General features: G+C 43.2%; 1 protein-coding gene across 1 annotated transcript; it reads left to right on the top strand.

The window, feature by feature from the left end:
• The first annotated feature begins 366 nt into the window (after nucleotides 1-366).
• Nucleotides 367-5,426, top strand: crabp2a (cellular retinoic acid binding protein 2, a). Its single transcript, XM_056234453.1, has 4 exons — nucleotides 367-724; nucleotides 3,481-3,659; nucleotides 3,955-4,071; nucleotides 4,186-5,426. The coding sequence occupies exons 1-4, from the start codon at nucleotides 643-645 to the stop codon at nucleotides 4,234-4,236; spliced, it is 429 nt and encodes a 142-aa protein (XP_056090428.1). The 5' UTR covers nucleotides 367-642; the 3' UTR covers nucleotides 4,237-5,426.
• Nucleotides 5,427-19,361: the final 13,935 nt, after the last annotated feature.

The raw sequence follows: 19,361 nt of genomic DNA, 5'->3' as shown, positions 1-19,361 counted from the left end.
AGGACGATCAGGTTGAAATCAAGATTGATCCTTTGGCACGATTGTGAATATGCCAGTAAAATGGGAATAAAAAGAAAGTTTTAGCGATAATTTCCAATGTACAATAAGAAACAAAGTCGTATTCATTTAAATATTTAAGGAAAACTGCAAATAAATAAATAGGCTACATAAAAACGAGCTCTAATGGGCGTTTTCAAGTGCGCACATGTTTTCAGCGGGGCGTGGTGTGGGCGGGACAAGATCATCTCGAAGTATCATTGGCGCCTTGATTTGACAGGGCAAATAGAGGGTGGGGTTTCTCAAAAAAAGGGGTGTGTGCGCTCACAGATTAAGCGTGATAACTGGCCCAAATTTTAGGTTCAACCTATTCACCACAAGCTATAACGTTCGGAAGATTTGAATGAAAGTCTTAGACGGGTAGAAAAAGGCACCGATTGCTATCTTCAGGTTATCTCGTCAACGGCGGAAGACAGAGTAAGCAATAGAAGGGTAGAGGAAGTAGAAAATACATTTTAACTTTAGCAGTGGGAACACTGCTTTCAGAATCAAAGTTGCAGGTACTTTTAGAGGGTGTCAGGATCAAGGACCGACACTCAGCCACACACCAGAGAGAATAATAGTGGGATACAGACCGAACGCACGATGGATCGCAAAATCCCTGATTTTGCTGGTACCTGGAAAATGAAAAGCTCAGAGAACTTCGAGGAGCTTCTCAAAGCACTGGGTAAGTGTTTATCATGATGCCCAGAGAGAGAGAGAGAGAGAGAGAGAGCGAGCGCGCAAGTCCTAGACGCGCAGGCATGGATTGCGCTACAGACCAACACATTCATTACCTCTCCTGTGTGTGAATGCAAACCGCTTTAATATTTATCCCGTATAACTACCAGTATCTGTTTTTATGCTATTAGTTACTACTTATTTAATAAGTATTATTTAGGCTATACTAATTATTCCAACTCTAGTGCGTTATTAAAAATAAATAGGCCTAGCCTAAATATTATTAGACACTGGTGGTGTATCTTACTAGTTTTAATAAAACTAGTCAGGTTAAAAGCAATTGGCACTTTTATTTGGCAGTGCTGCGCTTATTTCGCTTAATTTCCTTGAGCAATATGATACTGTCCTGACTGGTGCTTTAAAGATCCATTCGCTGTCTTTTGCGTTTTTGTGCAGGATAGAAAAACACCTCGCGCTCTCACTTTGTGGGTGCGTAAATTGGTGTGTTTGGAAAAGTCGGTTCACTTGCTGTATTTCTCGACCCAACTCGGAAAATTCTTGTTTAAATGCTTACCATTGCTCAAGCCAGAATCCAAGTTTGTCTGCAGGTTCCCAAAATTTGACTGACGTCTGATTTAACGAGGGCACTGCTGCCACAAAACACCCCTCTTCAACAGTCTGTGTCGAACAAAAGAATCAGATTCCCTAAGAAGGGAGAGTGGGTCCTTCATTTCACCATTCAAAAGAATGATGAAATGTAGCAGACAGGTTAAAGAGGGCGGAGAAGGAGCACAATAGAGAGGGAGTCCCGCTGTTTCTGACATGGGAACATGAATTACCAGTATATGAATACGAAAAACTGCAGGAGATGAGATCTGCAGCCACACGAACTTCTGAGGACAAATGTCATCGAATGTGCATGGAATGTGAATGATTGACAGAATAGGTTGATTGAGGAATGAACATTGCAACTTGTTTTAATGTTTTGCACAGACATGCACATTCATATAACTCTTAAATTCAAACGCACTAACATTCTTTTTCATCACACAAATATTCCTGTGCACAGCTGGGCCCGACCTGTCGCCACACCCTGTCATCCACCCTCCTCCATCTCCTGTCCTCATCTTCATCCCTCTATTCTGAAATGCTTCCTTTGACCTTTAACCTATGACACTGACCCTGACCGTCTGACTCCTAGCATATTTTCTCGGTTACTTATGGAGTTTAAAACAGGGCTTGATCTGACAAGTCAGTCTAACTTTATTAGCTAATGTTTTTTACAAGGTTCTGCCTGCCTCAGTAAATTGTAAATAGGTTTAGATTTACGTTTTCTTGTGTTTATCACACAAATTGTATGTGTGTGTGTGTGTGTGTGTGTGCGCGCTAATGGATTCTGCTAAAAGTCATTTGAGTAATTGACAACGTGTTTCCGCGTCTCGGCCTGAATGTGTGTCTAAATTTTGGCCTCCATCTTGTCTGCCTTCATGTGTAGGCCTATATATTTACCCTTGGTGACAGGTGGGAATGTGTGTGAGGTGAGTAGTGTGAAATTCTACTCGATGCACAGAGGGGCACACACACACAGAGAGAGACAGAGACTGGCCTCTTAATATCTAGCTGTCTTTTTCCACACTTGAATACCCCTTTTCTATGTCTTTGTTGCCTTTCTTGTTTCTTTTTCTTCTCTTGTCAGTAATCTTGCCCTCCCTCAACTGTGCCATGCTTTTTTTTCATTGTTGCCTCTGCCCTTCCCTACTTCCACACTGCGCTCTATCCATTTCCTGTCAGGAAGGTTTAATAGATTACAGCATCCCCTGTGGCTGGTTGAATAACTTCCCCCTTTCAATGAGTTCATCCACCTACACACACACACACACACATACACACACACACACACACACACACACACGTTGTGTTTTCATGTTTTATGGTGACTTTTCATAGACCTACTGATTTTTATACAGTACAAACTGTATATTCTATCCCCTTAAACTAACCCTACCCCTATACCTATATGATTTATAAGCTGTTTTCCTCATGGGGACCAAAAAAATGTCCCCCACACGGACAAGGATTTCGGATATTGCCATCTTTCTGGGGACATTTGGTCCACTTAATATAGAGCTTACAAGGCCACACACACACACACACACACACACAGCAAGAGTGTGCATTCTCCAAAAAACTTATAGTTTAGTATTAATTTTTTTGTATTTCAATATTCAGCGATAATTCACCCAAAAACGAAAATGTTGTCATCATTTACTCACCCAAACTTGTATGAATTTCTTTCTTCTGCTGAACACAAAAGAAGATATTTTGAAGAGGATGGGAAAAAAAATACTATGGAAGTCAATGGGGTCCATCAACTGTTTGGTTACCGACATTCTTTATTAATGTAACATTTAAATATGTGTTAAATTGGTTGTGATTGTAGAATATCAGGCCATCTTTATATGTTAACATCATTCAAAAAGACTAGCCACTGGTAGTGCTGTGTGGATTACCATGCTTTTTCGTTTTCATTTTTATGGGCACCTCATCTTGTCAAATTGCTTTCCCAATATATGCGGGATTATATCAGGTGATGTCATCAGACATTGTCGGCAGAGAGCGCAGATGTATGGAGCACAGCCAGTCTTAATAACATCACTCTCAAAAAAAACTCTATAAATGAAGACTTTCCCATAGCTTGTTTGGACGTCAGAGTACTAGCTGTTCTTCAAGAGATTGTTCTGATGTGCATGTGTGTTTTGTCAGGTGTGAATGTGATGCTGCGTAAGATTGCGGTCGCAGCCGCGTCAAAGCCATCCGTGGAGATTACGCAGGATGGAGAGACACTTTCAATCAAGACCTCCACCTCTGTGAGGACCACCCATGTCACCTTCACAGTTGGACAGGAGTTTAATGAGGCCACTGTGGATGGACGTCCCTGCACGGTATATACACACCCATATAAAAACACTTTAAACGTCATCCTACATTTGTCGATCTGTGTTTTCCCTTTCCAAAATGTTCCAAAAAACAAGAACCATATGAAAGGTCTGTGTTTGTAATCTGATGTGGGCTCAATCACACCCTCCATCTCAGAGGAGCTATCAAACTCAGCACACACCCTTTCTCTGGAACTCACATTCTCATGGGCACTGATCGGTTTCTCAATCGTTCTGTCTCTCAAAGAAAAGACCGAAAAAAATCTGCCTTTACTTATTTGTCTGTCTCTGTTTATTTCAGAGCTTTCCTTGCTGGGAAACAGACAGCAAAATTAGCTGTGAACAGACTTTGCAGAAGGGCGAGGGTCCAAAAACCTCATGGACCAGGGAGATAACCAATGACGGCGAACTGATTCTGGTAAGATTCATTCATGTTATTATGTGTTATCCTTGTGATTCTTACACACACATTGGTCTTCTATCATATTTTTCCTTTTAATAGTCTTTTTTCCTGTTTTTTTTTTTTTTGCAGATAATGACCGCAGATGATGTGGTGTGCACAAGAGTTTATATCAGAGAGTGAAAGTATGAGGAAAAAGGAAGAATATCCATCCATATCACTCTCTTTCCTCATTAACCATTGACTGTGATTTTTTATCATCTATTTCCTTTCTCCCTCATCTCTTCTTTCATGCTTTTTTTGTTGACAATGTATTTGAATAATACATGACAGAGCCATGCAAATAATTCATGCGAGGTTCCAGAAATCCAAGCAAAGTTTTTTTTTTAACTGGGCCCTGATTGGTCATTTAACAAATACATCATTTGGGCTCAAAGCACTTTTGAGGGTTGGTCTCCACATAGATGAAGACCTGGATATCTAAAGCTTGAAAATCAGTCTTTGGTAAGACAGTCCATAATCACCACTGTAAAAATCTCAGAAAAGGTGCAGTCACATTTATCATTATAGCAGAACTTTCACAAACAAAATCCACACGATTGAGAATTTCGCGGATGGTGGAAGGGTGGAAGATTTCCCCATTCAGTTTTCGCAACGGATTCAACTGACAGTGTTAACCAACATAAATGACTTGTGTGAGCTATGCTTCACACATCACCACACTAATGGCAAAAGACAATGGACTTTTTTTTTTTGCCTGCAAAATTTTGTGAATGTAACCGTACCTTAAGAATGTACATCAAAGTACGATATGCCCTCGGAACATGTTATGTCTGTAGTTTAGTCCATCTTTTTTTTTTTTTTTTCTCAGTTGACCTTTTGCTTAGCTCTGTCTTAAAATGTTACTGACCAATCCTAACTTACCAACTGTTCTCAGACAGGCTTTTACTCTCTAACTCTATGGAGAATCTGTGTGTTTGGATAGCTTTTAAATGTAATTTTATGGTTTAATCCAGTTAATTGTGAGAAGTGTATGCCTTCATTCTGATTTGCTGTGGCCAAACTTACACGTTACAGCATAACTTAGAAAACTTGTTTAAAGAAAAATGGCTGATAAAATGCTTTTCAACTTCAATTCATTCCAGCCCAAGAAAGGACAATATTCAATCGATTAAAATCCTGCCGTTCATGGAAATCTCCAGTTCATTCCTATGTGACGTTCTGTAAATGTCTGAATTAGCAACAGTTCCAAAGGGGGTGGAGCTAAGCAAATGGTCAATTGTGATTAGAAACCCCTGAATCTTCAATCCCAACCTTCTCTTTTCCTCTTTATTTTTGTATATATTTTAATAAAAACTGAATCTGAATTTTCATCCAAACTCTTTTTTTATTTTTTATTTTTAAGTAAAACTATTTCAGCAATCATTACTTATTTCTGTGCATGGACAATAAAGGTTACTACCGAGAACATGTGTTTTTCTGCCATTCAGTAGCATTTATCCACACAAAAGCTTAGTGGTGGTTCCATGATGCCAGTGGAATGAATGTTCGTTGATTTTATTTTAAAATAGGAAGAAATTAAAGAAATCACATTGACCTTTATAACAAACCCTCACTCTTTCTCACTCTCTTTTCTCACTCAGACATACTGGTGGGTTCACATCTTATTTTAGTATTTCTGCCAGCTGGCTGTAACTAGAATAACTTGTATGTCGCTCTCCACCCCTTCGTCTCTCCCTGATTTTTCCATCTCAGTCTTTCTTTCTCATCATTATCACACTGTCTCTGGTTCCTGTCTTTCAGCTCTCTGTTTTGCAAGACCCTACACTTTTAATTCACTAATCGCTGTTCAAATGAATGGAATGTAAATGTATTGTAATGTAAAAATGGATGGGAAACCCCCACGACAAGTCATCAAAGAAATTTCCCCAGTAACCTAATCTAAAACATTAACATTTCCATTTTGCCATACCGAAAGCATAGGATGTGTTGGCCAAGGGTCATTTATTGGAAACTACTGTAGATTAGCCAAAGGGATAAAGCTGTTAAATAAAATAGATCCAGGCAAAGAAGCCAACTATCCATTCTGAGCAGGAAATGCCAGTCGGATTACAAGGTGAAGATGATTAACGGCAGATGTGCTTAACAAGGAGCAGGATCATACGAGGGAATAGAAACTCAGGGTCAAAAAATGAAATGAGGACCAACAAACACCCATATACATATATACTGTACATATATATCTATAATACACGGTACACCCATTCAGGACAGTTAAGAACAGAAATATAGAGATTAATAGACATTCAAGTGTATTCACACTTACAAAGAAAAACAAAGGTAGGAATGGAGGTGATGGTGGAATGTGGAGAGGTTTAGGGGTGATGCCTGCAGCTGTACTTGGTTACTGTGTGACCCTAATAAAACCAACCCCTCTCTACCTCCTGCCCCTATAAAAGACCCCAAATAACTGGCTCTCCTTCCTCCTTTATTACCCCCTGGGGCAGTAAAAGGCAGCTGTCTCTCTCCTCTCGAAAACCACCCGCACATTTGCACACATATGAAACCAAACATGCACATTCTTTAGAACCTTCACATGTGCCATCAAACACTTTGGACACTGTGAGCACAGCCCATAAAACCGCACACATACACACACTCACACATGCGAGTGCCCACAGCCAGTAATTGGCCCTAATGTGCCAGAAACACTCGCATATTTGGTCATTAACTTCAAAGGAACACAAGCAGATAGTCTAACAACTCATAAACACACACACAAATATGCTGATTTTGCCCAGCTATGTGCAGGGCAGGTAAATCTGGAATTACAATCTCTTCCCAAAATCTATTCTGTTTGCTCTGGATCTGGCTGGCAGGCAATTTGACAATCAGTTAAGCATTTATTCAGCAGAACACACACACACACACACACACACAACTAGTGAATTGACGTGAAGGCCAAGTATGGCAACCAATACTCGGAATTTGTCCTCTGCATTTAACACATAGTGCACACACACGGTGAATACACACTAACTGCAAACCGTGGACACACACCCGAAGCAGTGGGCATTCACTGCGGCGCCTGGGCCGTTACCTGCCAGTATTAAGAAACAAACCCACAACCTTCAGGATACAAGTCCAACTCTCTAACCATTAGGCCACAACTGCCCCAAAATGATGTCCAGCATTACTCAATAGTGAAGTGACTATTTTCAAAGACATCCAAGAGCAGACTTCCAATTCTAACATTCAGCAAGTTCTCAAGACATTTCACAATTTTCACATTTTTGGAAGTAAAATCTGAAACAGCAGTAACCCCTCATCCAGTAGTCAGGGCACTGATCAGGGAGTCGGTCATTTTAAGGGCTGTTTCAATCGCAAAATTTTTCCAGTGCACTAAAACGTTTGCTCCCTAAAAAGTCTCACAATGCACTGGGAAAACCAGGGAGCATCGATGATAGTGACATTGTACAATGAGCATGTTGTCATGTCACCATCAGTGCGTAATGACCCTGATCCTGTCTTGTGCCTGAATTTGTGAACACAACATACTGATTCACGACCTAGGAGCTAAGGAGCTGAATGAGACACACCATATGAAATCAAATTAAAAAGAAAAAGTTTTTATTAAAAATATATAATTATTTCAATATTTTTTGTCTGTGTGTGTGATGGTTTATGTAAGTCTTTTTTTTTTTAAATTTACAATTGTGGCGTAATTTCTACCACACTAAACAATTTTGCCCCAAATAAAGTTTTTTTGAAATATTTTGAACATTTTGTTCTAAAAAAAAGGCAATGTTTAATTTTCAGCAGCCATTAGTTCAGTCTTGACTCTTGAATTTCACATGATCTTTCGTAAATCATTCTAATATGCAGATTTGGTGCTCATGAAACATTTCTTGTTATTATCAGGGTTGAAAACGTCTCAGGTTACGACTGTAACCATAGTTCCCTGAGAAAGGGAACGAGACGATGCGTCAACGACGCTTTGGGAACGCCCCCAGCGTGAATGCGTCTGAGCATCAATGTCAACGAGTCCAATGGAAAGAATGAGCGTCACGGGCGGGTGACGTCATGACCAGGAAGGGATAAAAGCACATCTGGTGCAAACCGGCATTAGCTTCGAAAATTGCCGAAGCAAGCCGATCACAGGGATGCAGGAAGTATGGCAGGGTGACGCATTGTCTCGTTCTCTTACTCAGGGAACTATGGTTACAGTCGTAACCTGAGACGTTCCCTTTCGAGGGAACTCGCGATGCGTCAACGACGCTTTGGGAACGAGAATACCCAAAACGCCAGAATTCCAAGTACCTGAGTGTTAGTCAGTTGTAACTAAGCACCTGAGAACCTGGGGCAGCATCCAGGTCTAAGCTGTAAAACCTAACGATGGGAGCGGTGAGGACCAGCCTACCGCATCACAAACGTCTTGAAGAGAAACCCCAAATAGTAAAGCTTTAGAGGCCGCCATACCCCTCGTAGAGTGACCTCTGACCGCCAAAGGACACGGCTGGTCAGAGTACTCGTATGCAAGTGTAATAGCCTCAACTATCCACTTACTAACCGTCTGTTTAGAAGCAGGAAGACCTTTCTTAGGTGATCCAAAGCAAATAAATAACTGGTCGGACTTCCTCCATGAAGATGTCCGATGAACATAAGTATCCAGTGCTCGCACTGGACACAAGAGGTTCAGCCTTTCCTGGTCCGCAGATGTAAAAGGAGGAGGACAGAAAGCCTGCAGCACAATAGGCCTCGGAATCAAGGTCGGCACCTTAGGGACGTATCCCTGTTTTGGATATAAGAATGCCTTGACCATCTCAAGGTGCAAACTCAAGGCAAGTGGGGGAAACCGAAAGGGCCTGAAGATCCCCAACTCTCTTAAAGGAGTAGTTCACTTTTTAAAAAACTTTTGCTGATAATTTACTCACCCCCATGTCATCCAAGATGTCCATGTCTTTCTTTCTTCAGTCGAAAAGAAATTAATGTTTTTGATGAAAACATTCCAGGATTTTTCTCCATATAATGGACTTCAATGGTAGCCAAACGGTTCAAGGTCTAAATGACCGTTTCAGTTCAGCTTCAAAGGGCTTTAAACGATACCAGACGATGAATAAGGGTCTTATCTAGAGAAACGATCTGTCATTTCAAAAATAAATAAAAAAGTTAAAGTTTTATAGGCACAAATGCTCGCCTTGCGAACTCTCCTGTTCGAACTCGTTCATCAAAATGAACGAATCTTTTTTCGAGTCATTGACTCGTTCATCAAAATGAACGAATCTTTTTTCGAGTCATTGACTCGTTCATCAAAATGAACGAATCTTTTTTCGAGTCATTTTCGAGTCACACGAAAAAAGATTCGTTCATTTTGATGAACGAGTTCGAACAGGAGAGTTCGCAAGGCAAGACCCTTATTCATCGTCTGGTATCGTTTAAAGCCCTTTGAAGCTGCACTGAAACGGTCATTTAGACTTTGAACCGTTTGGTGCCCAGCAAAGTGCATCATATGGAGAAAAATCCTGGAATGTTTTCATCAAAAACATTAATTTCTTTTCGACTGAAGAAAGAAAGACATGGGCATCTTGGATGACATGGGGGTGAGTAAATTATCAGCAAAAGTTTTTTTAAAAGTGAACTAATCCTTTAAGGGACGAAATAGCTAGCAGAAAGATAGTCTTAAGGGTAAGAAATTTCTCTGAAACCGAATCTAAGGGCTCGAATGGAGCCCTAGACAGGCCTTCTAGTACTATAGCAAGATCCCAAGCTGGCACCCTAGTGCGAGTTGCAGGCCTCAGCCTCAATGTGCCACGAAGGAAACGTGTAATCAGGGGGTCTCGACCCAACGATGTACCCCCCACCAGGGCGTGGTAAGCCGCAATGGCCGCCACGTAGACCTTAAGCGTGGAAGGACATAGACCTGACGTAAAGCGCTCCTGCAGGAACTCGAGTACTGTGTTCACAGAACAGTTAACCGGATCCCACTGATGTCGGTGACACCATACAGAAAAAACTCTCCATTTAAGCGCATATAGTTTCCTAGTAGCTGGAGCTCTGGAGCTTAGAATGGTCTCAACAACCTCAGTTGAGAGACCACTCTCTATGAGTTGGGCCCCCTCAGAGGCCAAACCCACAGCTTCCAAATCTCTGGTCGGGGTGAAATATTGTGCCCCCGGCCTGAGACAGAAGGTCTCTCCTGATCGGGATCTCCAAGGGAGGACCGTCTAAGAGATGGATCAGGTCCGCAAACCAGATCCGACTCGGCCAGCGTGGTGCTACTAGCAGTAGGCTTATTCCGTACTGGCAGACTCGCTCCAGAACTCCTGGGAGCAGAGCAACAGGGGGAAATGCGTACCCAGGGGGGCTGGGTGAGTAAGGGAGAACCAAAGTGGACAGTGCGTCGTATGCTGAGACGCAAACAGATCCACCTCTGCTTGGCCGTAAAACTCCCAAATTTTCTCCACCGCCTCGGGGTGGAGTCTCCAGTCCCCTGGCCTCAGCTCCTGCCTCGACAGGATGTCTGCTCCAATATTCTGGTCCCCAGGAATATACACTGCCCTCAGGGAGAGTACCTTCCCCAGAGACCACAGGAGGATCTGGTGCGCCAGCTTGCAAAGCGGACGCGAACGCAGACCCCCCTGACGGTTCAGATAAGAGACCACCGATGTGTTGTCTGTACGGACGAGCACATGATGGCCCCTCAGGTCTGGGAGGAATTGCCTCAACGCATTGAAGACAGCCATCATCTCCAGGCAATTTATGTGCCAAGAAAGATGATGACTCCTCCACAGACCCTGAACCGAGCGGCCTTCCATTACCGCTCCCCAGCCGGTGAGGGAAGCATCTGACGAGATCGCAACTCGATGGCAAAGAGCTCCCAACAACGGACCCTGGGTTAAGAACCAGTGTTTCCTCCATATAACCAAGGCGCGGAGGCACCGCCGCGTGATCTTGATTATACGAAGTGGGTTTCCCCTCGGGGAGAACCCTCTGGTCCTGAGCCACCACTGTAAAGGTCTCATGTACAGCAGGCCAAAAGGTATCACGTTGGACGCTGCTGCCAAGAGACCCAACAGTCTCTCGAACTGTTTTACAGTGCGTGACTGGCCTAGCCTCAGCTCTTCTGTGGCTGTCAGGATAGCAGCTACACGAACGGGCGATAGAGTGGCCCGCATCATCACTGAATCCCATACCACACCAAGGAAAGTGGTTCTCTGTACTGGAGAAAGCACACTCTTCTTGGCATTGAGCCTCAACCCCAACATCTGCATATGAGCGAGAACGACACCTTGGTGCCGAACCGCCAACTGCTCTGATTCCGCTAGAATCAGCCAGTCGTCGATGTAGTACAGAATACGTATGCCCTGCAGCCTGAGCGGGGCTAGAGCTGCATCTACGCATTTCGTGAACCTGCGGGGTGATAGAGCTAGACCGAAAGGAAGTACCCGATACTGGTATTCTTTGCCCCCGAAAGAAAACCTTAGGAACTTCCTGTGCTGAGGGAGGATGGAGACATGGAAGTAAGCGTCCTTCAGATCTATCGTGACGAACCAGTCCTCGGATCTAATTTGAGTCACGATCTGTTTAAGTGTCAGCATCTTGAACTTGAGTTTCTGTACTGAACGATTTAACAGACGAAGATCTAAAATGGGACGCAACCCTCCATCCTTTTTCGGAACAATGAAATAACGGCTGTAAAAACCCGACTCTCTGTCGGGTGAGTACACCTGTTCTATAGCTTCCTTTACTAACAGGGCCTTTACTTCTTGCTCCATTACCAGAGCCTGCTCGGAATGCACTACTGTGAGCAACACCCCGTTGTAGCGAGGAGGACGAGAACCGAACTGGATTCTGTATCCTTCCTCTACAATCCGCAGGACCCAACGAGAAAAATTTGGCAGTAGCTTTCACGCTGCCAGAAAATCTACTTAGGGAACCAGCCTCTCGAGGCTGGTCTCTGGTGTTAACGAGACAGCCAGTTCTGGAGCCTGAAACATAATGGCAGGAACTACCTGAACTGGCTGCTCTAAAACCCCCCTCATAGGGCACGAAACCGATGCAGTGCCGCAGCATAGCATCAGCGACTCGCTGGAAACCGCTGCGCCCAGAAGCACCAAGGGTGGCGGGGTTGGCAGAACGGTCCCGTGAGGACCCCGAAGTGGAATGGGCACCGTATTCTGAGGTGTACACCGCTCCACTTCGGTCGGGGCTGTCCTCACAGGTCTGACGCCAGTGACGTCCGGACCTCTTTTTTTTGAGCCGAAGTCTTCTTCGCCTAAAGAACGGTCCTCAGATCCGGCTTCAACTTAGAAAACTTCAGCCTGTTTCCAGTGTTTTTGTGGTGGTGCACGAGACGCAACACTCTCTTTTTGTTGAGCGCGATATGAGGAGCTCGACGGCTGGGGCTGCTCACGCACAGCAGCCCCAGGGGGTAAGACACGGCGAGGGAGAAATTTCTTAAATGCCTCAGCCTGTTTTTTAGCCTCCTGGAATCTGTCGACGACCTCGTTAACAGCGTCGCCGAAGAGACCAGAAGGATCGACTGGGGCATCTAATAAAAAAGAACGATCTTTTTCTTTGATCTCAGCGAGATTCAACCAAAGATGCCTCTCAGTAGCTACCAATGCTGCCATAGACCGCCCAATTGCTCTGGCGGTCTCTTTGGTAGCCCTGAGAGACAAATCAGTGGCCCGATGAAGTTCTCGAACTTCATCGGGTCCAACTCCCTCACTCCTTTCTAAATCCCCCAGCAGATCAGCCTGATACGCCTGAAGCACCGCCATAGTGTGAAGGCATGCTCCAGCCTGACCTGCTGCCATATATGCTTTGCCCACTAAATTAGATGTTGCTTTTAATGGCTTAGTGGGCAAAGCTGAGGCCTTCAGAGACGATGCTGCACCGGGTGACAGATAACTCGCGAGCGTCTGTTCAGCCCGGGGCATCGACTCATAACCATACTCTTTCAGCCCCCTTATACCTGAATAAATATGCACTTGGGGACTGAAAACACGTGCAGAGTATGGCTTATTCCACGATCTGGACAGCTCACTGTGCAGATCGGGAAAAAAGGGAAGGCCTCGTGATGGAAGTGATATATTAGATGGTAAAAAGCGCTCGTCTAACTTGCTTTTAGGACGAGAACCCTTTTTCTCGGCTGGCCATTCAATATGTAATTTATCTACAGCACGAGTAATCACATCCATAACCTCCTCATATGCGGGTGAAATAGTTGGCGAATCTCTTTCCCCCATGTGTGTGCTTGCTTCACTTTCGACGTCCAGCACATCTACCTCCTCAGAGCTAGAGCACTGAAGCATCGGGCTCTCTCCCCGGACAGAAGAAACCGCAGCGCGGGCTTCTGACACCGGGAGAGCACAGGATCCTCCAGAAAAGAAAGGCGATTAGGCCCGGGGACCCGTCTCCAACCCCTCTGAAAGATCCTTTTGCGATCCCCAGGAATGCATTCTCCGCGCTGCCTCGGCAGCAGCGGGTCCTGCACCCTGAGGATCGCGAGCCTGGCCACTTTCCTCGAAAAGCGCCAGGCGAGAGCGGAGCATGCGGAGCGGAAGCATCTCGCAATGCTGGCAATCAGCCCCCTCAAAGGCTGACACCGCATGCTCCACTCCCAAACAAACTACACAAAGCTCGTGTGTGTGTCCCCACCCGTTAAATAACGCGGGCAGGGAGAAGCACAGAGTTTGTAAAGTTGTTTCACCATAACTCTTCCCAATAATATCGAACAGACAACAATAAATAGACAGAGACAGAGTAACACAGATCGCTTGCTGAGGCACAGAAGCTAATGCCGGTTTGCACCGGATGTGCTTTTATCCCTTCCTGGTCATGACGTCACCCGCCCGTGACGCTCATTCTTTCCATTGGACTAGTTGACATTGATGCTCAGACGCATTCACGCTGGGGGCATTCCCAAAGCGTCGTTGACGCATCGCGAGTTCCCTTGAAAGGGAACAGTTTTTTTTTTTGTTCTAACAGAAAGTTAAAAAGAACAGCATTTATTTGAAATAAAACATTTTGTCAAACTGTACAAGTTTTTACTGTCCCTTCACTTTTAATAAATGTATTGCATCCTTGCTGAATAAAAGCATCAGTTTCTTTTAAACAATACTAAATTCATAAAACCTTACTGACTCCAAATTCAAATAGGCCTACATATATTTTCATGAAAGATTAAACAAACCCGATGTTGTTAGTCTTTAAAAATCACTCTAATCTCTCATTCCATTTTAATGGAACTTGTAAAATAATGTGTGTGTGGCATAGACAAACCATGGGATGTGAGCTTGTGATACTCAAACTGTGAGCTGGCTGTCGTACAAAGTCAGATCTTAATCTCAGTTGTTGAAAGATAACAGATATATCAGATCCGTGTTAAATCTGACAGCACTGTGTGATTTGGATCAGATTTAAGCATGTAAATATATGGACAGACAGCTTGGTATGATAATATTTTGTGCCCTGCAGCAAAGACTGCACAGGACATTGTGAAAGATAGAAAGATTTATATGACTGTATGTGTGTATGGTTGTGGATATGCAGGCAAAAACAATTTGTCAAGGACACTGAGTGGCAACAGAGAGGGAAACTGAAGCGTAGGGTGTGTGTGCAGAAACTGTGTGGGCACAGAGTTTTCCAAGTATGACATGTACAAGCGTGTGTGTGTGTGTTTGTGTGTGTCAAACAGTTAACAGTAAGAAACGGCCCGGAGACAAAACACGCCAAAAGGCCCTGTGGGCTTAATTCAAAGCATCTACTGTCACCTACAACCGATTGGTGGATCACAGCTGGCCCTGATCCATGAACCTCGAGGGCAGTCTGCGAGATTCTTATGCACACACACACACACACACACACACAAGTAAACAGGGTTGTTTTTCACACCCTTCACGCTACACATTTTGCTTGCACACTACCAAAGAGGCAATACGTACACAACTACACACATGCACTTGAGCATTTACTTCCAGCCGAAAAAGACAAACAGTCTAAAACATTTCTCACAGTGGTGCTGACTCAAAGTGAGCTGGCGGAGAGGATTCCAAGATTCCAGACGTGCGGAAAGAGTGAGTCCCGCACTGAGGTGTGGAGAGCAGAATCACACGGAAACAGTCACATCTCGTGCCCAGGCTTCTAGGTCAACTGTCAGTTTAAAGGAATATTCTGCATGGGTTCAGGGCGAGTTTAGATCAATCGACAGCATTTCTGGCGTAATGCTGATGTTGAAGCTTCACATTTCTGCTTTTAAATCCCAAAATGTATATATAAATCCCTATTCACTTCCATTGCAAGTGACTTACTGTAGGCTATAACCTCATTGAGTCAAAATTACTTTTGGTTAGTAATCAACATTATGCTGCAAATGCTGTCGACTGAGCTTAAAGGAATAGTTCACTTAAAAATGAAAATTCTTTCATCATTTACTCACCCTCAAGTTGTTTCAAACCAGTAATAATTTCTTTCTTCTGCTGAACATAAAGGAAGATCTTTTGAAGAATGTAGGTAACCATGTACCCGACTGACTTCCACAGAATTTTTTTTCCTACTATTTTGAAGTGAACTATTCCTTTAAGTTGTATTGAACCTAACATATTTCTTTAGGCCTCTGGCTCATGGATATAGAGATTGAGGACATGTGCGTCAGTTTGGCAAAGTGTCCCTTTTGCAACACAATTTAAAGAGAGCATACTCTGAAAATAGGTTCAGATCCCTTGCAGTATTTGCAGCGAGAATAACATATAGGGAAAATTACAGATGCCCGAAAGGGTAGATGAGATCAACAGACATTACCAAAAGATCACAGCATTGACCCCAGTGACTCACTGTGGTTTTTATAGGGTAAGATATCATTACATGGAGCTCAACGCATGAATGGGAAGAGTGCAGACAATAATAAGGTGACATTTAGGCTACGTTTACACAGTCAGCATTTGGGGCTGATATCAATTTTAAATTTTAAGAGAGAGTCTTAAACAGTCCCGTTCATTCAACAGCTTTCATAGCAGCATTTGATTCGCTACTGAACGATTAATCGATGTCAGCCCCCTTTTTTGTTCTTGCACAGGAAACATGATGACATGATTCACAAAACAAGCCGGTTCCTGCCCACTTTTTCAGCAGTGCTGGTTCCGGAAGTATTTTTTTTCATGAATTTTTTCTTAATCTTATTAAAAACGCTGGAGAAATGTAAACTACGCATTTACAAATGTTGAATATATGTATAAAAACAATATATTTTAAGTTTGTTGCAAAATATGCATATATACAAACATTTCAGTATTTTGAGAGCATAGGGAGATCGACGTGATTACGTCATTTGCAGTGCGATCATGGAGTGGGCGGAGCTAAAATATAAAGCTGAAATAATGCAGGCTCACGACTTCAGCAGAAGCAAATACCACAATTTAACAACCTCGTAGCTCACAGTATGGCTGTATTTAAAGGTTTAAGTTATCATTCAAAATCAATATTTCTTATGGAGAAAATGAATAGAGTTTTTACTTCCAAAACAGAGCTGTACACTCTATACCATCTAAGGCATGCGTTGGCCTAAACCACAGAATGCACAGATACTGACAGGAGCAATTCTGGTGGAACACCTGACTGGATCTAAAACTTTAAGATGACACACATCTCCGTCTTTGTATGTTAGTGAAACCACAATTGAAAGCACGCAACACACACAAGGCTAGTTGTCAATTACGGTTGTGTTCAAACAAGTTGTCAATTACGGTTGTGTTCAAACAGCAGGGGTTCGCTGTAAATTGATTGGATCATCGGATCGTTGTATTTACTTATTGCTGTGATCTCATGTGATTGACAGGGTGTCCCGCCCTCAAGCCGAAAAACACGTCATCAAAGAAGAGAAGAGATTAGGCTTGTTTGAGATGCGCCTTGCCTCGCCTGAAATGTAGTCGAGAGCAAGGGGGTAATCCATCGACCGGAAGTTGAAGCCGGACGAGTGCCGCCATGTTGTAGCAGAACTTCACTTGCGTTAGCATTTCCATTGACTCCCATTCATTTTTGCGTCACTTTGACAGCGAATAACTTTACATCTGAGGCGTTTAAAGACTCCATTTGTCCATTATTTATTTCTAAAGAAACACGACAATGTATAAAGGGCTCCATTACCTTCTATGTTACACTATGGCCCCGTAGAAACAGATTTAGTAAAAATAGGCTAACGATTGCGTCATAACCACTCGACTCTCTGTCGCGCTGTACAGAAGTTACCGTACAGACAGCAGGAGAAGCTCGCAGGCAATCGGGGGGACGTCCCGTCAAGGGAGAAGCCCATAGATAATGAGTCCATAAAAGCAACGGAATTCTTACTCCTGCTCACTCACGCCAAAGAACTCTTTGCTCAAGTTCCCCGTCTCTGCAAGATTAACGTTGGCAGTTTTCACGCACAGCTACTAGAAGATTAACGTCTGTCAGACAGGTTGCTCACGTCATCAAGCTTAGTTTGAGTCGGTCTGAGTCTGCGCGTCAGGAACGGAAGTTCTCAAAAATCGCTAAAAGTGGGCTTCAACTGTCTCAACTGAGTTCCAATGAGATCGCTCTGTCCATTTCTTTTACTGTCTATGGTCGAGAGTAGGCGGCTGCAGTGAGGGGAGGAGTGAAAAAAGCGCAACCAAGCCGGACAGATCTCGCTTCTCGCAGTGGATCAGACACCTGTGAGATCAAAGGCGGATATCGCGGGATTCACGCCTGTCCACGGTGTTGCTAATAAACTGGATGTAGCCTAATTGAAGTTTTGTTGCTTGAATATGAACATAAATATAATGAACAAGACACCCAAAGTACTTATTTAATTCCATTTTAAATAGCCCTACTTGTTTATCAATCATTTTTTCTTTAATACAGATATGTGTTTTTATTTTTTATTTTATTTTTTAATTACATCACATAGATCACACTGTCAGAGAGTTTGGGAATATTCACAAATAATGTATACACATAAAACATGATATCAGAGTTTTAAAATCAAACATTTTAAAAGAGAACAATACATCACGGTTGTTTAAACCAATGAGCATTAAGCTGTGTCGTCAGCAAGTCGTTTCCCATCATGCTTTTGATCGGCGCAGTCGGTGGAGAGCAACTGCGCGCGACTGCAGAATCCGACACGTGCGCCTTGCGGTCGCGAGAGTTTTTTGACATACGTCGGCATGACATCAGAGCAAGGCGGACCGCACTCGGACACATTTCTAACCGGCATGCATCTCGCGCTGATCACCGGTGATCGGTTCTGCGCAGATTTTGCTCAACTCAAACAAGCCTATTGCAAGAGGGAGGGGAAGATTTTTTTGAGTTGTGCTTCGACACGGCAAGAAAAAGTGTGATTTTTGAACTAACCTTGAGCAATAAATTTGTTACTGTATTTTTTAATCATTGATAACTTTAGTTAAAGAAACATAAATTGTCAATTTTGAATTTATGGTGACTTTAATTGTATTTAGCACTGAAATATGGGACTGACAACTGAATGCTTAAAGTTGAACATGGCTTTTTTCTCTCTCTTTCTTAATCACTCACATACTGTACTGAATAGAGTCCCAGGTTTCATGCAATGCTGTATAGCCTACCATATCTGTGGGAAGCCACATTGATAGTAACAGCAGGCATCTGGTGGGGTCAGGTGACCGCTGAGTTTTGATTAGTTCAGAGAACTGAGGCAGAAGACAAGAAACGGTCAAAATCTGTTCCTTTGTTAAGAGTATGTTTTGGCCTCAATGCTCACTCTTTAATGGCAAGAGAGTGTGTACTTAGAGAAGATGTGAACACCCAGCTATTTAAAAAAAAGACGTTTTTTTTTAATTATTATTACATAAGTACAGGCCCGCCGACAGGGGGGGACAAACGGGTCTGTTGTCCCGGGCCCAGGGTAGGGGGGGGGCCCAGAACTGGGCCCTCATTAAATTATGGAATAATTGTTAAAAAATAAATAAAATAGGCATATTTGTGGAAAAAATATCTAGTATTTGAGTTACATAAAAGCTTTTTATTTGTTTTCTTCCTAATTGTCCTTGAAATAGTGGTCAAGTCCCCCCCTCCCTCCCCCCAAAACAAAAATGGTTTGGCCACTGATCAAAATGTGATGTTGTCATTTGATTTGAAGTTCAGTCTACGCTCAAAATGTCCGGTCAGCTCAAGTCCTGTGCTCAGAAAAGAAAAGAAAAGAGAAGAAGAAAATAGAGGCCTTACTGTGCGTTCACACCGGACGCGAATAGCGCGTCAAATTCGCGTCTACCGCGTCTAGTTTGACGCTTGACCACTTTGTGTTAATTCGC

The sequence above is a fragment of the Rhinichthys klamathensis genome, unplaced genomic scaffold, assembly GCF_029890125.1.
Source record: "Rhinichthys klamathensis goyatoka isolate OS25496 unplaced genomic scaffold, OSU_Roscu_1.1 h1tg000395l_1, whole genome shotgun sequence".
NCBI lineage: Eukaryota > Metazoa > Chordata > Actinopteri > Cypriniformes > Leuciscidae > Rhinichthys > Rhinichthys klamathensis.
This window is presented reverse-complemented; position numbering and strand designations above follow the sequence as displayed.

Coding starts and splice junctions, on each gene's coding strand:
- crabp2a (XM_056234453.1), top strand. CDS start 643: ATGGATCGCAAAATCCCTGATTTTGCTGGTACCTGGAAAATGAAAAGC. Junction 3,660..3,954: donor TGGATGGACGTCCCTGCACG/GTATATACACAC, acceptor TGTTTATTTCAG/AGCTTTCCTTGCTGGGAAAC. Junction 4,072..4,185: donor ATGACGGCGAACTGATTCTG/GTAAGATTCATT, acceptor TTTTTTTTGCAG/ATAATGACCGCAGATGATGT.